The following is a 27,535-nucleotide window of genomic DNA, read 5'->3' on the forward strand; positions in this document are numbered from 1 at the left end:
CTCTGTAATCAGCATGGCAAAACGATTATATCCTCTGACTGGGGAAACTACCCAGTGTATGCATCAACGGTCAGATACATTTAAAAGGAAATTTGCTGGGTGCTGGAATGAAATTTCCAATCTCAGCCCTTGCAAATCAATCCTGAGATGGTTACACACACTGATTAAAAGTGTCACCTCGAGCACAACAAAAATGCAAACTACGTTCTTTTGCTTTATGGAATTTTTATTCCATACATATACATGCAATAGTAACAACATTGTTGAGAAATAATTTCTATCAGAAGTAGAACAATATTAGTTTTTATCATCAGTTGCAGTATTGGTTTTCTATTATTTGATTTCATTGTCCCCAAGTGACGTTTTCAATAGCAACTGTAACTACTAATTATAGTTTCCATAAAATACAGCAGAAGGATTTCAACCACTGGACAATACTGCTTCCAGTAATGTTTCACATCTTCAATTTTGCAGTTTAGAGCAAACTTTTCAAAAGTGAGACTAAAAGCATCAGGAAAGGAAAGTACAGTACAGATACAGAATGCTAACGACCGATAAAACATACCTACTTCCGTTTAAGAAATTGGATAGGAACAAACTGCTACATCATTTCTATCTTAAGCAAAGCCTACTGATAACTGTAAATGCTGATCTATAAGCTGCAATTTTGGACTATTAAATAGCAATTTACATTTGAAAGCCTCTCGAGGCCTCCACACCCTCTGATGTGGGCACGTCTCAAAATAAAGCAACTCATTTTCTTGCATGTACAGGAAAATTGCAACAAATACAGGGATATTCAAATACACAAGTGCTTTACCTCACCAGTTTACCTACAAATGCTGTCTCTATGTATGTGACTCAGACTCTCTCTACAGTGCACAAGAATAACGATACAATGTTAAAAACAATTTCAGTATAAACTTTAAATAAAACTGAAATTTAACTACAGCTATGAATACTGCTTGGAAAATAAATTAATTATTGTGGAAAATAGTACTGGCATTTCACATTTATATCAAGACTTATGAATAGCATTATGAAGTAACAGACTAGCTTCCAACTATTGAACTACACAGCCATCTTCTGATTGTCCTGGTGTAACTGTTCTGATGTAAATCAGGCAGCAATTTTAAAAAACTTCTTTTCACATTTTTATACAAACTGTGCATGACCAACACTATACTACAAACAGGAGCAGTGCATGACAGCAACGTTCATTTGACATGTTCTGCAGCATGTGATGAACAGTAGAACTTCTTGTGGGTTATAAAGTTAGATAAGTTATTAAACTGAATGTCACAAAGACGACAATACTTCCCGCCATTTGTGGCCTGGACCGAACCTGGAATATTTTTTGGAGTGTGAACTAATTGCTCTTCAAACAAAGCTTTTGCTGTGGGTGATGGGTTTTCATTTGAAATGACAGGAGACTCGGATACCCAAGGAGGCGATTCATGGCCATCTGCTGGCTGGGAACTCTGCGATAAATTATCTTCATGCAGGTTGCTTGAGAAAGACCTTTCCTCTGGTTTTATTCCCCCATTGACTGCCATCATTGCCCTGCTCTTGGGCATCAACGGGACAGGTTCCTTCTTCAGAGAGGAACCATTGGAAACAGGCTGATCTTCCAAAGGCTCACTTCTGCTGTGTGTGGCTTGCACTAGCTCATCTATTTCACTTCGTATGAAAACAGCTCCTGAGATGTAGTCAGTTGGCTTCATCCCATAATATGGGGATAGTTGTTCAGCCCCTGTCATTTTTTTTATGGGTCCGGGAAAAAGGCAATGAGGAAAGATCACATTCTTGTTTTCTTCTGGAGCAGAAGTGAGCTGAGCTGCCTCATTGAACGTTTTCAGCCCATAAAGAGTTCCTAGCTGTGTGGGGAAGATATTTCCATTTGGGGAGACCGGTTTTGAATTTTCATTTTTCACTGGGTTTCTTTCACTGCTGATGTCAGGACTGACAGCCTCGATTTTCACCAAAGCACTTTCCTTTTGCAACTCATGAAACTTTGATGGCTCGAGATGACTTGCTTCTGCACGGGCAACGCCAATACCTGGGCAGAAATTCTGTTTGTGCGCCAGGTAACTCTCCACTTTGTTAAAACTAATCTTGCACACAGTGCATTCATGATAGTCCAGAAGTCTCTTGGGAGAGCAGCTGGCTTTCTCAGTTTGAGGCGAGCACTTTTTACTTAAGTCCATAGGAAGATCCAGGTCCATACTGGCAACAACTGACTTGGCAGGAGGAAAGTTTCTCACTCCTGGCATGGAAGGATCCATTTGCTTTCCCAGAAACATTTCACACCTCCGGAGAGAAGTTTCACCTGGATTCTCCAGCGATTCCTGAGAGGATGTTCCAGGGCTACCCATGGCCGATACACTGAAAAATGCTTGTTGGACCATGTGTGATCGTTGCTCCTGCTCCGGGAGGGACATCTCGTACATCTTCCGCCGCTTCCGATTGCGTATGGTCCTTTGCATGGCGGGCACTTTATTGGCTGCCATTCGCTTCATGGGGGGATCATGTCGTGAGGCGCAGTAGTACTGCTTATGCACGGCGTAGGTTTCATGCCTGCTGAAAGTTATATTACAGGCTTCACATATAGTCTTATTTGGATCATTAGCTGCATCCAGAGCAGGAATGCCGGGGCTCTTCATGTCCTTTGATTTTCCATCCTGTGGCTCATCATTGCTGCTGGCAGATGGCTCTTTCTTCAGTTGCGCAGGATGCTCTTTATCTGCACTCTTTCCGTCATCTGGGACGGCAGAGGAGTTGACGCTCGTTGACTGAAGAAGAGGGTTCTCTGGATTGGGTGGGTTACAGAGGGTGCTGTGGATGTTGAGAGGGCTGGGTTCACTGTTGGGACTTATCTTCTCATTGGCACTGGCAAAGTCCGGGGATTTGACGATGTGCTGCCAACGTGTGCTACAGTAATGTTTCTTATGAATCAAATAATTATCCAAGTTGTTGAAGGTGATATTGCATTCGAAGCAGATAGCCCCCTTCGGTACAAGTGGACTGTATATGACGGGTGGATAGTTGCTTCCACCTTGCCTCAATCTGCGGTGCACCAGTTCCGACATTTTTGCCAGGATTTCTGAAGCTTGAGGAACCATGGAGAGGTCCTGGGAAAGAGAAAACTGAGAGAGGAAGGGTCCCATTGGGACGGTGGATCCCACATTGGGTTGGATTGGAGAGGAAGCAAGCTGTGGGCTGGACGGCTCTGATTTGATCCTGGCGAAGGGGAAATTCTGTCTGTTCCCTGCAGGATGAATTTCATTCTTCTGATGCATCACTCCCAACTGCACATTTTTCTCTCCCTTTTCGCCCTCAGTATCAGAGCACATTTCTTTGCTCTGGCTAACCCCTGGACTTGGCGGGACTTCCTGCCTGCTCACTGCATCTACTGCCATCGACGGGAAGGTGTCCTCGTTATCGAATGGCGGATGCTCATTTTCACCTTCCCTTTGCAGTTTCTTGCTTTGACTGTGATGGACCTCCTGGTGTTGCAGCAGCTTCCTGTGGCTTTGGAAACCAAAGTGGCAATGATTGCATTTGAAGGCAGCTGGTGTGAGATGAGTGAGTACATGGTGCTGGAAGCTCAGCACATTGTCTGCCACGTACTCACAGATGGTACATTTCAGGCCGGCACTTGCAGAAAGGCAGTCTTCAAATTTCAGACCTGTTCAGAGAGAAAACAATTTTACTGTTGTAGTTCTGTTATAGCCTATTAACAGATGGACAATGGAAATTTGTCCCCTATTTTTACCCACATTTTTTGACCTTCCTTGCATTTGGTTTTATATTTTTTTAAGAGTTTGCACAGTATAGGTAATGTATACCATTGGTTGATAGAACACAGCATTTTACAAAACAGAGCAGGAAAGGCCATTAAAAAGAAATATTGCAGAAAGAATGCAGATTTAAAGAGGCTGAAAATAATTCTGGTTAAACCTTTTGAATAATATTCCTCTGTTCACTATCATAAAACATAATGAATTTTAAAATAAATGAGTTTAAATCTATTTAAACAGCAAGCAATACAGTGTCAAAAGCTGAACTGAATAATAATGTACTGAGCTTCATGCAATAATATTGCAAGCAAACACTTCATTGCTACTGTACCTTGGATATATTTGAACAGTAAACCACAAATAATGAATGGGGTTTGACATTCTCTCTTTTATGCAAACATGCGCTTGTGCCAACTATCAAAGGAAGTTGCCATTTCAATCCCCCTGCAGCCAGTGCAGATCCATCTTCAGCCAAACCTATCATGGTCAAGAAATATTTCTGCTCATGTAAACATGCACTAATGTACAATACACAAAAGTGCTGGAAAAACTCAGCAGGCTACGCAGGGTCCAAGATCTTTGCCTCCTGTTTGCTGCAAGACCTGCTGAGTTTCTCCAGCAATGGTGTATATTTACTATAATCACAGCCTCTGCAGACTTCCCTGTTTCTCCACATGTGTTCACGGAATTGTCCTGATCTTTGGACTCTCTTAGCTTGTGACCTTACACACATTTGAAGCTATTCAGCTACAGCTGCTGGCTCGTAATGAACACTGCATCCATACTCATTATCCCTCTTCTATGTCTCTCACTGGGAATGGTGGCCTGGAGGTTAGAAACATGGAAGAGGAACTCGGTGTTGCTCCAGGCACGAGGAGGGTTAAGCGGGTCAAGAATGGGGACAGCTCTGTCCCTGAGGGGCAGAAATAGATGCACCAATTCTGCTCAGCCACAGGAATGGAGCAATATAAACTGCCTGGCTTGACCAAGATCTAATGTTTCTATGACTAGAATGATGGGAAGGTCCTGTGGAAGGTCTTGTCAGCTTGTAAGAAATGGGCAACTTCAGCTCACTAGCTTGATAACTAAGGCTCAGGGCGACTCTTTGTTTGGTATAAGTTCGTTTATCAGGTATATCACAAGAGGGAACTTGGCGTGGCATGGATGGTGCAGCGGTCAGTGCAACGTCCTGCAGTGCCAGCATTTTGGACCAGGGTTCGAATCCTGTGCTGTTTGTAAGAAGTCACTACATTCTATCCATGTCTGCATGGATTTTCCCCAGGAGTTCCAGTTTCCTTCCACCATTCAAAAACATACTGGCAGTTGTAGGTTAATTGGATGTAAATTGAGTGGCATGGACTTGTGGGCCTAAATGGCCTGTTACATGCTGAATGTCTAAATAAAAAAAAATGCTTCACTTTGCAGCCGTCTTCCACACCCTTCTTCCTTCTCCTGTGTCTATTCACCCTCTTTATCTTCATTCCACTGCTACTGCACAGAAGACAGTGGGTGCTCTCTCATCACAACAAGGTCGCAGCAGACAATGACAAAGCCAAGTACCCAGATTCGAGGGAACGACTGGCTTCCCCTACTAATCCAGATTTCAGAATTGCATCTCGAGAATTCCAGTAACTCATCAATTCCATCGTCCTTTTGGGTGGAAGCTGCATTTTAAACTGTGTTCTCCAGTAAGACTACCAGCCCTGACTTGAAGACAAAGTTAAGGATAGGGAAGGTAGATTCCCTCTTTCTTCAAATCCATCAATCTATCTCTGAAGCAAGGAAGTCTTCGTGTAGATTTTGGTGTTGGTCACGCAAAATCAGAAATATTGAGTAAGTGAAGGCCTTTCCAATAGGTAACTACGGATGAATATCTCTGTGTACAAGTCATAGTGTAAGTGTCCTTCAGGAATTTAAGCTCTTTTCCTTAGCTCCTCTCCTCCCATGACTCTCTTTGCAAGAAAAGTATTGCAGTTGGCTGCTCTTGGGTCCAAGTATATAAGTGACCAAGATGAAGAGGCAGAAGGGTGGGTCAGTATATTTGTGGATGATATGAAGGTTGAGGAGTTGTGGATTGTGCTGAAGGCTGTTGTAGATTACCAAAGGATATAGACAGGATGCAGAGTTGGGCGGAAAAGTGACAGATGGAGTTCAATCTGGATAAATGTCACGTGATGTATTTTGGAAGATCAACCAGAATGTTGAGTACAGGGTTATTTAGCAGTGTGGAACAGAGGGACATTGGGGTCCAAATCCATACATCTCTCAAGGTTAATAGGATAGTTAAGAAGGACTATGAGATGCTGGGTTTCATTAGTTGGGTGATTGAGTTCAAGAGCCAATAGATCATGTTGCAACTCTAAGTGTGGTCTCACCAGAGATTTGTGTTCAGTTCTGGTCACCTCATTATAGGAAGGATGTGGAAGCTATGGAGAGGGTGCAGAAGAGATTTACCAGGATGTTGCCTGGATTGGGAAATGTCTTAAGAGACAAGGTTAGCAGAGCTGGGACTTTTCTCTTTGGAGCGAAGAAGGATGAGATGAGACTTAATAGATGTTCAAAAGATTCTGAGAGGAATAGACAATGTAGACAGCCAGCATCTTTTTTACCAAGGAGAGAGCAGCAAATCCCAGAGGACAGATGTACAAAGTGAAGGGAGGAAAGTTTAGGGGAGACATCAAGGGTAAGTATTTTTACACAGAGAGTTGTGGATCAACAGAAGAATATAAGAAATAGGAGCAAGAATCGGCCATCCGGCCCATCTAGCCTGCTCTGCCATTCAATAAGATCTGATCACCTACATGCCTTTTCTCCATATCCCTTAATTCATTTTTTATGCAAAAATCTATCTAACCGAACCTTAAATATGTTTAATGAAGTCACCTCAACTGCTTCCCTGGGCAGGGAATTCCACAGATTCATGACTCTCTGGGAAAAAACAGTTTTTCCTCATCTCCATTTTAAATCTACTCCCCTGAATCTTGAGGCTGTGTCCCCTAGTTCTGGTCTCACCTACCAGTGAAAACAATTTTCCTGCCTCTATCTTATCTATTCCTTTCATAATTTTATATGTTTCTATAAGATCTCCTCTCATTCTTCTGAATTCGAGTATAATCCCAGGCAATGTAGTATCTCCTCGTAGGGCAACCCCTTCATCTCCAGGATCAACCTAGTGAACCTCCTCTGGACTGCCTCCAAGGCCAGTATATCCTTCCTTAAGTATGGAGACAAGAACTGGACACAGTACTCCAGATGCGGCTTCACCAGGACCTTGCAGCATGACCTCTCTGCTCTTGAATTAAATTCCTCTGGTGATGAAGGCCAACATTCCATTTGTCTTCTTAATAACCTGATGTACCTGCAACCCAACTTTTTGCAATTCATGCACAAGCACTTCCAAGTCCTTCTGCATAACACAATGCTGCAGTTTTTCACCATTTAAATAATAACCTGCTCTTCTATTTTACCTGCCAAAGTGGATGACCTCACATTTACTAACATTGGACTCCATCGGCCAGACCTTTGCCCACTCACCTAACAACTATATCCTTCTGCAGCCTCTCCACACCCTCTGTACAATTTGCTTTTCCACTCAATTTAGTATCACCCGCAAAATTGGCAACACTATACTCTGTCCCCTCTTCATCAATGTAAATGATGAACAGCTGCGGGCCCAGCACTGACCCCCTGCGGCCCCCCACTTACCACTGTCTGCCAATCAGAAAAACACCCATTTATCCTAACTCCCTGCCTTCTGTCAGTTAACCAATCCTCAATCCATGCTAATATACTACCCCCAACTCCATTCATCTGAATCCTATTGATAAATCTCTTGTGTGGCACCTTATTAAATGCCTTCTGGAAATCCAAATGGACAACATCAACCTGTTCCCCTCTATCTACCACACCCATTATGTCCTCAAAGAACTCCAGAAAGTTTGTCAAACAGGACCTGCCATTTCTGAATCCCTGCTGCGCCTGCCTGATGAAATCCCTTCGCTCTAAATGTCTCGGTATTTCATCCTTAATGACAGCTTCAAGCATTTTCACGACTACAGTAATGCCTTGCCAGGAATAATGGTGGAGGCTGAAACATTAGGAGGATTTAAGTGACTTTTAAACAGGCACATGGATGAAAGAAAAATAAAGGGTTACGAGGTCGGAAGGGTTTAGTATATTTTTGGTATGAATGTATAGGTCGGCACAACATTGAAGGCTGAGGGCCTTCACTGTGCTGTATTAATCTATATTCTATCTCTATAGCTCAGTCCAACAGACTCCCCAAAATGGAAAATGGTTTGGGCCAGAGTGATTGGTGAGAATGAAAGAGGAGAGCAGGAAGTTGAGGTAGAGTTGACATTGACCAGTTGGAGGGATGGAAGAGGAGAGCAGGGAGTAAAAGTAGTGTTCACACTGACCAGTTGGTGGGGATGGAAGTGGAGAGCAGGGAGTTGAGGTAGTGTTCACACTGACTGGTTGGTAGGGATGGAAGAGGAGAGCAGGGAGTAGAGGTAGTGTTCACACTGAGTGGATGGTGGGGTTAGAAGGGGAGAGCAGGGAGATGAGGTGGGGAAAGCAGCGAATTCAGTCAGAGTTAACAGTGACCAGTTGGTGGGGATGGAAGATGAGAGCGGGGATTTGAGGTAGAATTCATACTGACCAGTTGATGGGGATGGAAGAGGAGAAGCAGGAGTTGAGGTAGAGTTGACACTGACTGGTTGGTGGGGATGGAAGGGGAGAGTGCGAAGTTGAGATAGAGTTGATGCTGACTGGTTGGTGGGGATGGAAGGGGAGAGCGAGGATTTGTGTTAGACTTAATAGTGACCCGTTGATGGGGTTGGAAGGGGAAAGCAGCCAGTTGAGGCAGAGTTAAGAGTGACCAGTTGGTGGAGATGGAAGGGGAGAGCGGGGAATTGAGGTAGAGTTGACATTGACAAGTTGGTGGGGATGGAAGGTGAGAGTGGAGAGTTGAGGCACAGTTCACACTGACTGGTCGGTGGGGATGGAAGAGGATAGCAGGGAGTAGAGGTAGAATTCATACTGACCAGTTGATGGGGATGGAAGAGGAAAGGCGGGAGTTGAGGTAGAGTTGACACTGACTGTTTGGTGGGGATGGAAGGGGAGAGCGAGGATTTGTGTTAGACTTAACAGTGACCCGTTGGTGGGGTTGGAAGGGGAAAGCAGTGAGTTGAGGCAGAGTTAACAGTGACCAGTTGGTGGAGATGGAAGGGGAGAGCGGTGTGTTGAGGCAGAGTTGACATTGACTGGTTGGTGGGGGAGGAAGAGGAGAGCGGGGAGTTGAGGTAGAATGCATACTGACCGGTTGGTGGTGTTGGAAGGGATGGAAGGGGAGAGCAGGGAGTTGAGGTAGTGTTCACACTGACCAGTTGGTGGGGTTGGAAAGGATGGAAGGGGAGAGCAGGGAGTTGAGACAGAGTTCACACTGACTGTTTGGTGGGGATGGAAGGGTCAGCAGGGAGTTGAGGTAGTGTTCACACTGACCAGTTGGTGGAGATTGAAGGGGAGAGCGGGGAGTTGAGGTCGAGTTGACACTGACGGGTTGGTGGGGATGGAAGTGGAGAGCAGGGAGTTGAGGTAGTGTTCACACTGAGTGGATGGTGGGGTTAGAAGGGGAGAGCAGGGAGATGAGGTGGGGAAAGCAGCGAATTCAGTCAGAGTTAACAGTGACCAGTTGGTGGGGATGGAAGATGAGAGCGGGGATTTGAGGTAGAATTCATACTGACCAGTTGATGGGGATGGAAGAGGAGAAGCAGGAGTTGAGGTAGAGTTGACACTGACTGGTTGGTGGGGATGGAAGGGGAGAGTGCGAAGTTGAGATAGAGTTGATGCTGACTGGTTGGTGGGGATGGAAGGGGAGAGTGAGGATTTGTGTTAGACTTAATAGTGACCTGTTGATGGGGTTGGAAGGGGAAAGCAGCCAGTTGAGGCAGAGTTAAGAGTGACCAGTTGGTGGAGATGGAAGGGGAGAGCGGGGAGTTGAGGTAGAGTTGACATTGACAAGTTGGTGGGGATGGAAGGTGAGAGTGGAGAGTTGAGGCACAGTTCACACTGACTGGTCGGTGGGGATGGAAGAGGATAGCAGGGAGTAGAGGTAGAATTCATACTGACCAGTTGATGGGGATGGAAGAGGAAAGGCGGGAGTTGAGGTCGAGTTGACACTGACGGGTTGGTGGGGATAGAAGAGGAGAGTGGGGAATATAAGGGAATGATCCCTTTGACACACTAAAAGTGTGGGGATGGTAATTTGACTGGGCAATCTTGTTGCAACTGCAAAGGATGATCTGTTGATAGCAGGGGCTGATGGGAGAGAGGAGAGGACCTGTTGGAATGGCACCACTGCTGCTAGTGTGGACTTGGGAGAGCAGGGAATGGAGATGCAGTGATGCTGATAGCTCTGTACAGGCTGTAAATGGCCTGTTAGAGGAACTGATGGAGTTTTCTTAGCATCCTGTAACCACAGTCTCCTGTGCCCAAGATGGTGGAGCCTATGCTGGGCAGAGTACCACAAGGGATCACAAAGTCCAGGGGAGCAATGGATCAATGCAGGACACCAGAAATGAAGGTTCTTGTGCACTCCCCCTGCCTCTTCTTCCCTCCCACCTCCACCAGTTTACTTAGGCGGCTGCCTGCTTTTTGCTCATAACTTAATAAAGGGCTCAACCCTGAGACGATGGTTGTATAACTTTGCTTCCTATGGTCACCTTCTGTGTTTCTCCAGCACTTTTATGTATTAATGTCCAATAATTCATCCCTCCCTACCTCACATCCACAACCATCTCTGCGTCTTACATCTCAGAGCCTTTTAAATATCCCCATCGTAACAGCCTTCACTGTCCTGCAATATATCATGATTTTTATGCACCTGTCGCTCAAGGTCTCTTTATTCCTGCACCCATTTTAGAACTGTGTTTATATTGCATCTCTTTGTTCTTCTGATCAAAATATAACAAGTAACATTCTCCATATTTTCACATTCACTTGCCTTTTCTCCCTTTTAACTTGGCTCCCCATAGTTATTTTTTTGTAAGTTTTATGTCTTCTGCAAATTGCTCTCCGAAAAGAACGGTAGCAAATGTAAAATGGAATCACCATCTTCTCCAACCATCCAAACAGTGGACAGACAGGAAGACGAAAAATCGGGGTCATGGCTACATTCACTCATGGCACCAAGGGCATACTTTTAAGCAAGAGGCGAGGTTGGTGATTTTATGAAAATATTTCTGTGCAATGACTCAGAACTCTCTACCTGTAGAAATGAAGATAATCTTTCTCCAAGGTTCTGTAAAACTGTCAGTAATTGAAACTTGTTGAAGATGAATTCTGTTCAATAAAATAAAAGCTTAATTCCAGGGTTGTATTTCTGACCTGCTTTCTCCGTAGAAACAAGCTGACTCTGCAGCTTCCCCCACTAGACATTTGTGAAACGACACATTGATTTCAGATTGATCATGGGAGTACGTACAAGACATCACATACAACCCAGAGATTCTTTTTCGTTAGGGCAAGGCAGAATTGCCAATTATTGGTGTGCAAAAAGAAAATTATACTCAACGACACTTGAAACAAAAAAAGAAACTTAAACAAACTAACTGTGCAAAGCAGAGAGAAAAAATCAATAAAATGAAAGAGTGCTTAAATGAGTCTCTGATTGAGTTTGTCGTTGAGGAATCTGATGGTGGAGGGGTAGCAGCTGTTCCTGTACCTGGTGGTGTGAGTCTTGTGGCACTGATACCTCTTTCCTAATGACAGCAACGAGAACAGAGCGTGTGCTGGGTGGTGTAGATCTTTGATGATTGCTGCTGTCCTCCGACAGCAGTGTTCCCTGAAGATGTTCTTGATGGTGGGGAGGGTTTTGCCTGTGATGTCCATGACTTTTTGCAGGGTTTTATGCTCAGAGGTATTGGTGCTCTCATAGCAGTCCATGATGCAGCTGGTCTCCACACTTTCCACCACACATTGAGCATGTGGTCACATGGTTACAGACAGCTAACAAAAATAACAACCAATATTCCATACCACATATATATTGCTCTGCTTCAGTTATGAAAATATATAGAATAACTATTCATATGTTTCTTTTTAATTTGGTCCTTCCAGGCCTGATCTTATTTGGCTTTATGGCCTGTTGTGTATCTATATGTTGAGCACCTTGGTCTGGTCCACTGCAATGGCGTGGATCTCCCAGTGGCCACCCATTTCAATTCTCCATCCCATCCCTTGCTGTTATATCCGTCTATGGCCTGATATACTGACAGACTGAGACTATCTGCAAATTGGAGGAACAACACCTCATCTTCCTACTGGGCACCCTCCAAAGATGGCATTAACATCGATCTCTCTGATTTCCATTCACCACCTTCTTCTTCTTCTTCCCTGTTGCCTTTCCCCCATCTCTCTCTCTCTCTCTCTCTCTCTCTCGTTTTCCCGCTGTCCCCTTTCACAGAGCCAAAATCAATTCTTATCTTTCCCATGATCATATCCAATCAACACCCTTTGTTGGCCTGGACTCTTCCCACTGCCATTCGTCAGTGTTAATTCAGATGCCTTCCTATTCTTTGCTTATACCTCGAAGAAGGGCTCAGGCCCAAAATATCAGTAATATATGTTTGCCTCTTATGAATACCATGACACTGGCTGAGTTCCTCCAGCGTTTACTGTGTGTTTTTTTGTCATGTCTCGCCTGATCAGGTTATAATTTTGTTTTTCCCTCCTGTGTGAGTACCTACCCTGCCCTAATGTGTATCTCCTGTGTCTGATTATCCATCTGTGTCTTATTATCCTCTTATCCTCCCCTCCCCTTGTGTATAAAAGCTGTGTTCTCTCTTTTCTCATCAGTGGGTCTCAACCTTTTTTCTTTCCACTCACATCCCACCTATGCCATTGGTGCTCTGTGATTAGTAAGGGGAAGGGAAGGGAAGGAAAGGGAAGGGAAGGAAAGGTTGAGAACCACTGCCTCAGCCCTTTGTTGCAAGTGGTTTTTAGTGAGAGTTTTTTTGATCTTTGGTCTGTTTTTTGTCTCTGCCTCGCCCTGCTGATTTGTTTGCCTTCGCCGATTGACCACCTGTGAACTGCATCTGTGATACGTAGTAAAGATTCTGAAAATCACCCAATTGAACTATCTCTGAGTCATGTGCTTGGATTCTACTCTCTGTGAGCTTAATTCCTTGACATTTTCAACTATTATCTTAAAGTTGGTGGGGTACCCTCTGCTTCTGTCAAAAGCTCTCTTTGGTGGCCCTTCTCAGATCATCCTCTAATATGGGATACCCTTCTTCATTGTGACTTTGATGGATTTGAAGTGCAGTATTAATTGAGGCCACACTGTTCCCATGAAATCTGCAGATGCTGTGATTTTCGTAAAAACACAGAAATGTTGGAGGAACTCAGCAGGTCTTGGGGGAACTCAGCAGTTCTTGGGGGAACTCAGCAGGTCTCGCAGAGTCCATAGGAAGTAAAGATATATAACCGATATTTTGGGCCTGAGCCCTTCCTCAAGTTGTGAGTAAGGGGCCTCTATTAAAAAGCTGCTGAAAAGGGAAGAATGGGGGGGGGGGGGCGGAGGGGAGTACAGACCAACAGACAAAAGGTGTTAATTGGATATGATAAGGGGACAAAAGAGAGGAAAGGTGAAAATAGATGGGGGAAGGGGTAGTGTTTGGCTCTGTGAAGGAGAGAGGGAAAAGGCAAGTTACCATGTCTTGGTTTAGCTTACATTACATATATTGTGTCTCCAGCTCTCAGCAGTAGATACCTTTGACACGTCTGAACCTTGCTTTCTGCTGTCTCCATTGCCTCCTACCATGTTATAGCAGACATACTGTTACTGAGTATGAATGTCTTATGTCTACAGGGCCTCATTATCTCTTAATTGAAGCACTGTAGACACGCTCAAATGGGGATAAACTGTGATCCCTTAATCTTCTTTTGCATGGCTTTGGCTACTGTATTCTCTGCCATTTCACTATTCCTTTTCAAAAGGGCATCAATCAACCATGTGCACAAGAAGAGTGAGTTCCCTCAACGATGATCGTCCAGTAGCACTAACATCTACTGTGATGAAATGCTTTGAGAGGCTAGTCATGGCCAGAATTAACATGTACCTAAGTAAAGATCTGAACCTGCTGCAATTCACCTATCGTCACAATCACTACGCAGTTTTGTGCCCTCCACTCAGCTCTGGATCACCTGGACAACAGCAACACGTATATCAGGCTACTTTTCATCAACTACAGCTCAGCGTTCAACACCATCATCCCCTCAGTACTAGCTAACAAGCTTCAAACCCTGGGCCTCTGCACACCCCTCTGCAACTGGATCCCTGGTTTCCTCATTGGAAGACTGCAGTCAATATGCATTGGAAAGAACCTCTCCTCCTCACTGACAATCAACACAGACTCACCTAGAGGATTTGTGCTTAGCCCACTGTTCATCCATGACTGCATGGCAAGGCACAATCCAAATTTGCCAATGACACATTGGTTGTTGGCAGGATCACACATGGCAATAAGGAAATGTACATGAGAGAGAATCAGCTGGTTGAGTGGTCACAACAACAATCTTGTACTCAAATGTTAACAAAACTAAGGAACTGATTGTGGTCTTGAGGAGGGGGAAATCAGGAGAAAGCAGGAATCAGAGGTGGAGAGGGTCAAGAACTTCAAATTCCTATATGTCAACATCTCTGAAGATCTGTCCTGGGGCCTCCAATGTTGATGAAATCATGAAGAAGGCTCTCCAGAGGTTATACTTCATGAAGAGTTTGATGAAATTTGGTATGTCACCAAAGACTCTTAAAATTTTCTACAGGTTTCTACAAAAACTTCTACCGTGGAGGGGATTCTGGCTGGTTGTATCGCTGTCTGGTATAAAGGTGCCAATTTACAGGACAGGAAGGCTACAGAGGTTATTAACTCAGCCTGGGACATCATGGCCATTAGCTTTCACTCCATTAAAGACATCTACATGAGGCGGTGTCTCAACAAAGCAGCCTCTATCCTCAAGGACCCCCACCTCCCAGGCCATGCCCTCTTCACTCTGCTACCATCAAGAAGGAGGGACAGGAGCCTAAAGGCGAACACTCAGCAGCACAAGGACAGCTTCTTCCCCGCTGCCATCAGATTCCTGAATAATCTACGAACCACAGACACTGCCTGACTTTCTGTTCTTTTGCACTAATTTTTTAAATTTTAAATGTAATTTATAGCAATATTTCCATTGTGATTCTGTTGCAAATCTACTAATTACATGACAATAAATTCTGATTCTGAAAAATGAGTTGACCTTCTCTTGGCTGCTAGTTGTTCTGGGACTTCGTAAGGTTGGCTGCCATGATTCGCAGGCCAAAATCTGTGATCATCATTTCAAATCTGGTAAACGGTCCATAACAGTCAGATACTGACATGTTTCCATGCAGATCTGACTCAATATTTGTTCTGATTCTGCCCGAGCCTTCATTCTCATATTGGATAGATTCCACTTTGGAGATCTATGCACAGTCCATGATTTCTCCAAACTCTGTGGCAGATTAAGGTCCTATTATTTTCTGAAGGAAAAGCAGTTTCTCCCACCTGACAAAATGTGCCTTTAAATGTCAGCAAAGGTCAAAAAGATCAAGGTTTTTTTCTATTCAGTTTCTTTGGGGTGGAGGGGTCAGTTCTTCTCTGAATCCAACAGAGCCTGGGTTCTGGAGCAAAAGCATCTCCCCATCTCTGCCAACTGAGATCCTTCTCAGAGTACACAATCATACCTGAGACACATGGCTGGGCAGTTGCTTCCCCTTAATCTTGCAGTTTGCTTGGTTAACGATTCAGAGACTGTAAATTAGTCAACCTTCAAACTTCTCAGCAGATGGACACCCCATTCATCACACCTCCCTATTTGGAGGCGAAGATGAATCTCATAACTACTCATGCCAGGAAGGTAACTTTGGCCCAATTATGCTCACAATATATCTTTACAAATGTTGCAACAGCTGTATCACTTTCGGTGTATGTGAAACTGTTACTGTCTTACATAAATAGGTTTGGCATTTTCTACTCTGAAAAGAAATACTGTAGAATTCCCATTCTATCAACTGGAAACTCAACTAACCGGAAATAAAATTGAGGAAATAAATAAGGTTTCAAGTAAATAAATCTGGGCGGATGGACCCTGCGGAGGAGCACTGACAAGCACAGGTTTGCTGCGCTGAACTAGGAATGCCTCTCAATGTGCACGCATTCTTTTTGCTGATGCCGCTTGCGTGGAGGTGAGTCGGGTTGTCAGCAGGAAGAAGGTGGTAGAGTGGACACTGGCATGGAGGTGAGTCGTGGGAGGAAGGTGTTAGAGTGAGTCAAGGCCCTGACCTGGACAGTTGTGTGGAGGTGAATAGGATTGCCTTGAGGAAGATGGGAAGAAACATTCAGCCATCAGCCCACGGCAGCAGTTTGAATAAAGTTTCCATAAAGTTGCGCTGGAATGAAATGGTGGCGCCCAGGATGAAGAGCCAATGAATGCCACTGGACAACTCTACCAAAGTGTCTCCCTACCCCTGCCTAATAAGAATCTTTATCTTTCTTAATATTAAGTATAGTATATTAATAAGGCTTATTTGCAAACTTGGGGGACGAGGGTTAATTCTGACAGCAGTATGGTTAATGTAGCGGTTACCACATTTCGAATTTAAATGTTGCAAGTTACGGGAATTACATGATTGAAGTTTAATTTACATAATTAATTACTACAATACTGATTATTTTCAAATTACATAGGGGAGAGCACGGTTAGTGTAACGGTTAATGCAACACTGCTACAACGCCAGCGACTGGGGTTCGAATCCCGCACTGTCTCTAAGGAGCTTGTACTTTCTCCCTGTGACTGTATAGGGTTTCCCCGGGGGTTCCGGTTTCCTCCCACCCTTCAAAATGTACCGGGGGTTGGAGGTCAATTGGGAGTAATTGGGTGGCACGGGCACGTGGGCCAAAGGTCTGTTATTGTGCTAAATGTCTAAATTTAAATTTTAAAAAATTAAAAATTGTACTGTGGATTGTTAATGCAGATGTATTAATTAGACATTGGAAGAGTAATTCTCAGTCAACCGGAAAATTTGCATATCCAGCATCTGTTTTCCTTGTAGGTACCAGAAAGTGGGGATTCTACTGTATTAGAAAGTGCTGGAAATACACTTCAAAAATGGGTCAATACATGAGCTTGTCACTTAATGTAATATAACTATCTCAGCACTGGAGACCCGGGTTCAAATGCAGTGCTGTTGGTAAGGAGTTTGTACGTTCACCTGAATGCTCTGGATGCTCTGTTTACCTCCCACTCTCCAAAGATATACGTGGGAAGTTAATTTGTGTATTTGGGCAACATGGGTCAGATGGGCCTGTTACCGCGCTGAATCGCTAAAAGTAAAGAGAAAACTTTCCTGTGGCTTATTTGTTCCTGCCATTTGGTAGTCCTCTCCACCTTCCTCATCCTGTATGACAAATGGGAGTGCAAAGTCCATTGCATCTATTTTGATTCAGTGAAGCCCTATGAAATTATCCAGGAGTTATGAATATACAAATGCTATCGTCTTGCTAAATTTACAATAAAAATGACAGCCTGGAGGGAGAATCATTTGTTGGAAATGGTTTTTGGGCAGCACGGTTGGTGAGGTGGTTAGTGCAATGCTGTTACAGAGTCAGAAATAGGGACCAGGCTTTGAATCCCATGCTGTCTGTAAGAAGTTTGTATGTTCTCCCCGTGACTGCATGGGTTTCCCCCGGTGGCTCTGGTTTCCTCCCACCGTTTGAAACGTACCAGGGGTAGAGGTTAATTGGGCGTAAATTGGGCGGCATGGGCTCATGGGCTGGAATTGCCTGTTACCGTGCTTTATTTCTATATTAAAACATTAGAAATTAGAAACATAATATGTACTTGTAAGTGGAGCATTGCTTTTGCTAGTTCTTCTTCTCTTTCTCCTTTTGTGCATCTCCAAGTGAGTACTGCTGCTGTAAACCATTTCAAAACAAAATGCTGGAAGCTGCGCACAACAGCTTCAAATTGACTCTTTTACTGATTTACCTCTATCCTGGTGAAGAGGCATTTAGTCGTCCCATAGAATATTCCCACAGTGCTCCTGGTTAGTTCAGCAATTCAGCTTGTGGGGAAATTGTGGGGAACAGCAATCTTGATTTGCCATTTGCACTTTTGAATTATTGTTGATGAGTTTGAAGTTGTACCATTGTGATAGTACAGATCTATCACCAATGTACATAGTGTATATAGTTACTGTATCTAGACTGTGCTTACAGCGATTGGCTGAGAGCTAAGCCACGCCTACTGTCTGGGCCTTAAAGGGTTGTGTCCCTAGCCAGGTCGGATCATTCCGGACTGGTCGGCCACCTGTGAAGAGCTCCTGTCTTTTGCTAATAAAAGCCTTGGTTTGGATCAACAAGTCTTTGGTTCTTTCGACGAGCTCTACAACCATCTAAACTGGCAATTAAGAGTCATTGTTTCTTGAATGTTTTATAACTGTGGATGAACAGGTTGGGTGGACATAAACGTTTGCTCCAGTAAGTATTTTCATGGCAATAGAGGTCTATTAATATGCCGATTTATCTAAAAAAGCATGGATGGGTACTAATTAAGGATGTTTTTGTTTCTAAATTTAGCACAAGACTGCGTTTGCAGATATGTTTTGTAATGGCGATTTCGGCCATTCAAATTATTTCCTACCGTAGAATCCTGTGATTCAAAGCAGCTTATAAATTCTTCTAAACTGTCACTTTAGTCCTGTCTATTTAATTTGGAAGTGATCAAATTTACAACAAAATTCAAATGACACCATGGTAATTCAAGAACACATGGGGTTTATAAGGTGTATTTGGACACCACAGGCTCATGGGTCAGAAGAACCCATTATTGTGCTGTATGTCCAAATTTAAAATAAAATAATTCTTACCACTGTGAGAATTCATGTGAACTTCAAGAGTTCTAGCACTGGGGAAGCTCTTGTTACATTGCGGGTAAGAGCAGACGCACAGTTGCTGAAGAGGCCCAGCTTCTTTCTCTGCTGGTAATGAGGATACATCCCTTTGTCTCCCACTGCAGTAGTACATGAGATGAGCTTGTAAGTTCCGTTCACTGCGGTACCAAATTCCACATGACTTGCATGGAAAAATGTCTTCTGCATCAAGAGAAATCATATTATTACACATAATCAGTGTTCATTGAAATGATGTGGCATATAGAATTTGAGAATATTATCCTCATCTCCAAATAATGACAGGCTTTTGCAATTTAATGACAGATTCCATTCTTATTTCATTTTGGTTAATTACTGAAAGCACAATTAAACTTAAAAATCATAAATGATGAAACTCTAGCTACTTTTCTCTTGACTCATTAAAAATATAAACTGAACAGATCTTTTTGTTTCGCCTTTGTTCTGAAAAAGAAAATCAGGTGATCAACACCCATCCATTACTAAAATGCATTGTGGAATCCAGGCTCGATCCACAGAAGGATCAGAAAACATTACAAATTTTTTTAAGATAAACGGTGCAGTATCTAATAATTGTGCAGATTCTTGAAAAGAGCGGCTTCACTCTTGCAATATTATGTAATATTGCTTGCTTTCTCTCTATGTATCTTTTTTTCCATGAAACATCTTCATCTAAAATGTCTTCTTTTGTACAATAGATTATTCTGAAATGTTTGTAAATGTACAGTTGCATAACACACCTAATAGTTTTACAGATTCCACAAAACAACTATTTTGCTGTTTGTAGTGTTCTGTTATGATATTTCTCATATCTGGATGAATAAACCATAGAGCATCCTGATCTAAATTGTGCTTCTTTACACAACAGAGCATTCTCAATAACTGTGAACAGTATATATTGTTCTACAATCTATATCCTTTAAGCACAGAAGATTTAGCAGAGTGCACCACTGAAATATCACATCCTCATTTTTTTCCCAAAATGGTAATTGCTCGATGGCCATTTTAAATTTTTCTTTCAGATTTTTGACAAGCTTCTTTTACTTTCCACCTATTTGACCTTGTGCATGGATGGACGGGCATGTGTTTAATTTGAACAGGATCGGTATTTAGTTTTGCCAAAGATATATGAGAAGTGGTTGGCTCTATTGTTGGTGGTTGTCTCTCGAATACTGCTGTAAGAGGTACCTGATTCTCTAGTTTATTGAACTTAAAATGGGGGAACAGCAGCCAGGTGTAAAATAAATGTTTCATTTTAAATTTTTTTACAACATGGTAGAAGCTGATTTTGGCCATTGAAAGCTGTAGCACCCATTGCAAGAGGAAACCCACTCAGACATGGGGAGAACCTTCAAATTCCTTATAGAGTGGCAGATTCAGACCCTGGTGGCTGGCACTGTAATAATGGTGTACTGACTGCTATGCTAACCATGCTGCCCTGTCATTGTTGGTTTTCACCTTATCATGATTGACATTATAATATCATAGGGGGAGTTGTGGACAGTGAGGAGGGTTTTCGTGGACTGCAGAAGGATTTGGACTGCTTAGAAGAGTGGGCTGAAAGGTGGCAGATGGAGTTTAATGTCGATAAGTGTGAGGTGCTTCATTTTGGGAGGAATAACCAAAATAAGACATATGCAGTAAAGGGGAGGGCATTGAGGAATACAAAGGAACAGAGGGATCTTGGAATAATGATTCAGCGTTCCTTGAAGGTGGATTCCCATGTAGATAGGGTGGTAAAGAAGGCTTTTGGTATGCTGGCCTTCATAAATCATAGCATAGAATATAGGAGCTGGGAGTGATGTTGAGACTGTTTAAGATATTGGTGAGGCCAAGTTTGGAATATTGTGTGCAGTTCTGGTCTCCAAATTATAGGAAGGATATAAATAAGCTTGAGAGGGTGCAAAGAAAGTTTATGAAAATGTTGCCAGGATTGCAGTATCTTGAATACGGAGAAAGATTGAGTAGACTGGGACTTTATTCGTTGGAGTGTAGAAGGTTGAGAGGGGATTTGATATTTAAAATTATGAAGGGAATAGATAATAGTCTCTTTCCCCTGAGGGTAGGGGAGATTGAAATAAAGGGTAATGTTAAGGGTTAGGGAGCAAAACTTTAGGACTAATATAAGAGGATGCTTCCTCACTCTGAGAATGGTGCTGAGTGGAATGATCTACTGGAAGAAGTAGTTGCGGCAGGGTCAATTCTGTCATTTAAAAGGAGGTTAGATGAGTACATGGATGTGAGAGGGTTGGAGGGTTATGGGCAGGGAGTGGGTAGGTGGAACTAGTTGGAGTTTCACGTAAATCGGTGAGGAGTAGATGGGCCGATATGTCCTGTTTCCATACTGTAATTGTTTTATGGTTATATTTATCAACTGTTCATCCTTCTCCACTGTCCAGGGAGAGGTACACTAAAGGAACATCTCCTCATGTTTTGTCTGGACAGTCTACTGTCCAATGGTATAAACATGGAAATTTCTAACTTCAGGTAATGAATCCCCACTCGCTTCTTCTAAGCCATTACCATTCTTCCTCCACCCCTTACCTCCCCATTTTTGTTTCCTTTTCCACCCAGTAACCACCCTCCCCCACAGCTCCACTCACTCTTATTCCCCTCTCTTTCCAGTCCCACCTTCTTTCACCATATTTCCCAAAGGAATCTCCTCCTCTCCCCTCCCCACAAATCCCCACCCTCTCACCTGTTCCCTTCCAACTAGTCTCTCATTCAAAGCACTGCTGTCGTCATGTGCAATACACAAAAGAACTAGAAAAACTCAGCAGCTAGAGAAACTCAGCAGGTCGTGCAGCATTGATAGTACGTAAAGGGTAACCAGCGTTTCACCTTCTATTCTTATCAGAGTCCAACACTGCCAGCCATTGTCTCCGCTTATCACCAACCCACCCTCTACAACTCATCTTCCTCCACCTGACAATTTTTTTTTCTTGCCGTTCATGCGTTTATCTGTCAAATAGCTACCTCTCTCCATCACCTTTCACCCTGGCACTCCAATCTCCCTACTAGTCCCTGTCCAATCCCTCCCCCATGTCCTCATGACACAGGCTACCTATGCCCTCTCAGACTTAATCAAGGGTTCTGGCCCAAAATATTGCCTGTTATATAGTCAGGATAATGTGAACTATTTTGTAACCACGTAAGAATACACTTTTCTCACTGTAGTGCACCACTGTGGTGCATATGTATATGGGAGTGTGTGTGTGAACAGTTTCCTGAGATGGTGGAAGACTTCAGTAAGAAAACTCCCTTCTGTTATTTGAATCTTGCATCTCTAAGTTATTTAAGAATCCTCCCAGGTAACGCAGATACATAACATGGTGGCAACGGTATAAGAGAACAAGAATAAAGCCATACAATTGATTGTAAGTCACTGAAATATGAAGGGGAAGAAGGGAAATAAAATTACTGGAAAAAAAAGGGTGGAGCATCAGCAGGTCCCCCAGTGATGGACGGGGAAGCTGAAGATATTGTTGGATCATTTAAAAAGTTTCAGCAGAAGTGCAATTTACTGTACATTCAAACGCTATTTTAAAAATGCAACAGCAGAGGAGAAGGTCAGTTCTATATTTCACTGGACAGGGGAGTGAGGCCTTGATTTATTTAATAGATGGGACCTTACAGAGGGGGAGACAAATGATCCAGAGCAGATATTTACAAAGTTTCTTCTCACCTTAAACCCAGGTCTAATTGTAGAATTAAATGCTATGAATTGCAAGGCTTAATACAAGAGACTGATGAAACTGTTGATAACTTCCTCACTAGACTAAAAATTGTAGGTTTAAAATGCAGATTTAAGGATATAGAGGAAAGATTAGTTGATTAACTAATATGGGGGAGAGCCCATCCTGAAGTGCAAAAGTCTCTTATAGGGAAGGATAACTTGAAGTTGGCCAAGCCAGCCAGACACAGCCAGAGCCTTTGAAGCCACGAGGATGCAAATGTAATCCCTATCCATGCAGACCCACCCACAGCAAAGGGAAGGAAGGGTTGATGTTATAAAGAACACAATCAGAAAAGTGAAAACCCCCAAGACTTGCAGGAAGTGTGGCAGACAACATCCCTTCGATGATCGAAATAAATGCCCCGCATATGATTCTGAACGTAGAGCCTTTGGTAAAGTAGACCATTGGGCGAAGATGTGCAAGTCTGGTATGAAGAAAACAGTAATACCAGTGAAGAAAAAAGTCAAGGAGAAGATCCACCACATAAAAGGAAACAACAATGAGGACTCCGACACCCAGATACTGGACACAGAATCGATGCACCTTCAGGAGATGTTGGATGAGATGAAAGAAGGAAGTGAGTCACACATAACGATCCAAATGCAGAGGACAATCCAGAACAAGCCTACGATATTTAACCTAAAGGTGAAGCTGGATACTGGATCACAAAGCAATGTCCTTCCACTCAGACTCTATCGCCAGATGTTCCCAGAGAATATAATAAAAGATGGTGCGTTGGAAACAGCAAATGTCACATTAACGGCCTATGGTGGATCCATGATCAAACAACGAGGGAGAGCCAAGATCAATGGCTGCCATAAGGGAAAAAAAAACATCCTTTGCACGTTCTACATGGTAGACACAAACGGACCAGCAATCATAGGTCAGGATCGCTGCCAGGAGTTGAAGTTGATCTCTGTCAATTATGAGATCCACATGAAGAAGATATCCAAAAGGATCAACAGAAACACACCGGAAAAGAGGAAATGATTTGCATTGAAGTACATGCCAGGCCATGGCTCACAGTGGGAGCAGACTTGTTCACCGAGAATCGAGTGGTATTTAATAGTAGCCTGTTATTACTCTAAATTTCCATTCATCAAAAGAGTGAAAGACCTGAGAGTGTCAATTATCACCTCAGAAATGAGAGCGCTCCTTGCTGAACAAGGAATACCCGAGCAAGGAATATGTGACAATGGAACACAGTTCACGTCACAAGCATTGAGAAAGCTGGCTGCAGAGTATGGGTTTGTTATCACTACATCTTCCCCAAACTACCCAAAGGTCATGGGTTCATTGAAAGAGAAATGCAAACTGTGAAACGCACACTAGTTAAGTGTCACAAAACAAAAGACGACCCAGACCTCGCTCTTCGATCATTACCAGCAACACCTTTACGGGCTGACATGAAGTCCCTGGCAGAACTTCTAAATGGCAGGAGATATAAAACAACTCTGCCAAGCAAAATACACCTTCCAGAAGACCAGGAGGAAACCAGAAGACTGGCTGACACGCGAGAAGACGGATGCCAGCATTGTAACAAATGTGCACAAAGATTGCCAGAACTCTTCAGAGGACAGCATGTGCATAGTCAAGAGCTGATGTTGAAAACATGGACCCCAGCAAAGGTCATCAGAGAAGCTGAGACACCAAGATCATTCATTGTCGAGACAAACTCTGGCAATCAGCTGAGGAGGAACAGAATCACACCTGGCCGACACAAGATGTGATAACGCAGAAAGCTTTAATACCAGCAAAGCCTGCAACACCAAGATCAAGTGAGGTATCAAGTGAAGAGACCACAACCACTAATAGTGAGACATAAACACAGCAGTTGTCAGGTGAAGCACAACAAACTACATCACCTACACGTGGACCAGCAACACAGAGCCCAACGGTCACAGCCAAATCCACAAGATGTTATATCGATAAGAACTATTTAAAAATAGTTGTGTAAATAAACTAGTGTACAAGTTCAGTTACTTAAATTGCATTGGAAAGAAAGTGATAAAGAATACAACATTTTTCTTTATCTTGAGAAGGAGGGATGTTATATAGTCAGGATAATGTGAACTATCTTGTAACCACTTAAGAATACACTATTTACACTCTAGTAACTGTAGTCCACCTCTGTGGGGTGTATACATATGTGAGAGTGAAGTTTCCTGAGATGGTGGAAGGCATCAGTAAGTAAAGTCTCTTCTGTTATTTGCATCTTGCATCTCTAAGTTATTTAAGAAGCTTCCCAAGTAACACAGAGACATAATATTGACCATTCTTTTATGCTGCTTGAGTTTCTCCAGCAGATTATGTTTTGCTCCACATTTCAGCATGTGTAGTGTCTCACGCAGCTTATTATACAGGAGTTTCATTTGTAATTGGGACACAGGCTTTGAGGAGTTGAGAGCCATATCAATCACTGCCTAACCTCTGACCACCGTCACATCAATTTAAAAAAAAATTAGATTATCCAGTGGTGGTACAATCTTGATGTATTCATCCTTTGTTCATTTGTTCATTAAGTCCTGGATTTGTATTTGCCATTCAGGCACAAAATCATCCCACCCTAGTTTAGTGCCTTCTGTCCCATGAACACGTGCCACCAAAATATACCAAATACACCAATGAACCTACAACACCCGTAGAATTTGAAGAGAGGGAGAAAACTGGAGCACCTGGTGGAACACCACGCAGACACAAAAAGAACGTACCAACTCCTTAGAGATAGCACTGGTTTCAAACCTGGATCGCCAGCACTGTAATAGCCCTTCACTAACCACTACTGGAAATTCATGTGCTTTCACCAAGCAATTGCCTCAGGGTGAGATTTTTCTTTCATATAAATTTTGTGTGAAAATGGATAAAATACAATTCCATCTTAAATTTACATTTCTTTCACCTGAGATGCTTTTGTTCTAGATATTTCATCATTAAAGATGGATATTTTTCCCTTTTTTTTAATATGTGGACAAAAGTCAGCTTCAGTCCTACGAGCACAAATGTTAGTCTTACTGTTGACGATTGCAGTCGGTAAGATGGATGCCATGGCTGCTTGTTGAGGCAGCAGCTGTATTGTATCAAGGAGGCGTGCTGGATACATGCCCTCGGTGATGGCCATTTGGCTGACAGCCTGCAGCTTTGAGTCAAATTCCACAGCAAACGCAATCAGTTCCTCCCCTTCCAACAGCATCCTTGTCGTTGTACACCAAAGCTGGCCGCCTAGAGAAAAAAGACAAATAAATAATTTTAGAGCTTCACAGGAAATGTAATACCTTACAAACATTGATCGATTTTCATCCACTGGGAGGCTGTCCCAATTTTCGCAGCAATGACACCTTGGCAAGCCAGATCATCGGGGTATGCTGACACTGGTCACATACAGGCAGAAGCTGGGGAGGGAGGGAGGGCCCGGTGGTGAAAGTCGTCCAGCGACGGTACGAAAGTTGCTTCAAGTCAGCAGACTGGTCCTTTTCGAGGTTTCGGTGAACAGCCTCAATGACTACGATACGACTACCCCCCTTGATCAGGCTGCGTGCCAAGGACTGTGCGACCAGGAAAATGATGAAGGGTGTTCCCTGGTCTGTGTCTACGGATGGACTGGAAATGGAGTCGTTGCCGAAGGATGGGTCAATGACAGTTGAGTCGCAAGACAGGGGCCTTGATAAGAAGTCCATGTACAATCTTCATAAGGCTATCGGGGAAGCCAAGGGATGGTACCACACCAAAGAGAACATCACAGGCATGCAGTAATGGCATGTTCATGGAGTACAAAGCAGAACCAGGCAGCAGAGCACTCAACAGTGCAATAGGTTCCCTGCTCGTTTCACAAATATTCCCACATGGAAACATTAAATTAGGAACAGAAATAGCCTACTCAGCATGACAGTAATCTTGGCTTTGCATTGCTCACTTCAACATTCCTACAGCATTGACGTGGGCCCACAAATTCTGCACCAATTCTCAGTCTCCCATTTACACTAATCATGCCAGAATTCTGTTTTATTCCCACCATTATACTACCATTCATGTACACACTACAGACAACTTTTTACAGTGACTAACTTGGAATGAGGGATAAAACACCACCAGATTGCAAGGAGAAGGTATAAACTCTGCACAAAGACCACCACTGGTCAGAATTAAACCTGGGTTACTGGAGCAGTGAGACAGCATCTCAACTCACTGGGCCACTGTACCCTCCCTGTGTTACAAGGTCAAGGAACAGAAGTAGTCCATTCAGCCCACTGAGTCTGATCCTCAGGTCCACCATGAGCTAAACTGTTCTCACATCTAGTTCCAAGTTTTGGCCTTTACCCCATATCCCTTGATTCCCTGACTAATTAGATATCTAAAAATATCCCCCTTAAAATCCCCCAGTGATCCAGCCTTCACAGCTGGACGTGGCAATGAATTCCATAAATCCATAACTTTCTGGCTCAAGAAATTTCTCCTCATCTCTGTTTTCAATGGGTACCTTCTCATTCTAAGACTGTGCCCTCTTGTCCTAGACTCACCCACCAAGGGAAACATCTTATTCACATCTACTCTTCCTTTTCAGCATTTGAAATGTTTCTATGAGATCCCCTCTCATTCTTCTACACTCCACTGAATATAGTCCAAGAGCCATTAAACGTTCCTCATATTTTAGCCCCTGCATTCCAGGAATCATCCTGGTAAATCTTCTCTGCACCCTCTCCAAAAACAATACATCCGTTCTAATATAAAGGGCCCAAAACTGCACACAGTTCTCCAAATGAGGTCTCACCCATGCCCCGTAGAGCCTCATCAGCACCTCTTTACTCTTATACACTATTCCCCTTGAAATGAATGTCAACATAACATTCGCTTTCTTTACTGGTTTCTTTAGGGTATCCTGCATAAGGACCCCCAAGTCTCTTTGCTCTTCCAAATTTTGAATTTTCTTCCCATCCAAATAATAATCTGCCTGTTTATTTCCTCTTTCAAAATGTCCAACCGCAAATTTCTCAACATTGTTATCTTACTGA

At 43.2% G+C, this 27,535-nt stretch overlaps 1 protein-coding gene across 1 annotated transcript; it reads right to left on the bottom strand.

Annotated features, from left to right (window-relative positions):
- Positions 1 to 1,214: 1,214 nt before the first annotated feature.
- On the bottom strand, positions 1,215 to 25,812 carry zfpm2a (zinc finger protein, FOG family member 2a). The gene is made up of 3 exons (XM_069915677.1): positions 25,542 to 25,812; positions 18,751 to 18,975; positions 1,215 to 3,688 (listed from the first exon to the last, which is right to left on the bottom strand). The coding sequence occupies exons 1-3, from the start codon at positions 25,810 to 25,812 to the stop codon at positions 1,218 to 1,220; spliced, it is 2,967 nt and encodes a 988-aa protein (XP_069771778.1). The 3' UTR covers positions 1,215 to 1,217.
- Positions 25,813 to 27,535: the final 1,723 nt, after the last annotated feature.

Source organism: Narcine bancroftii, chromosome 2 (assembly GCF_036971445.1).
Source record: "Narcine bancroftii isolate sNarBan1 chromosome 2, sNarBan1.hap1, whole genome shotgun sequence".
Lineage (NCBI taxonomy): Eukaryota > Metazoa > Chordata > Chondrichthyes > Torpediniformes > Narcinidae > Narcine > Narcine bancroftii.

Excerpts from the sequence above, each read along its gene's own strand:
- zfpm2a (XM_069915677.1), bottom strand. The coding sequence starts at position 25,812 with ATGTTTGTAAGGTATTACATTTCCTGTGAAGCTCTAAAATTATTTATT. Across the intron at positions 18,976-25,541 it reads ACCGACTGCAATCGTCAACA|AAGACATTTTTCCATGCAAG; the intron begins GTAAGACTAACA and ends CTCTTGATGCAG. Across the intron at positions 3,689-18,750 it reads TCACATGAATTCTCACAGTG|GTCTGAAATTTGAAGACTGC; the intron begins GTAAGAATTATT and ends CTCTCTGAACAG.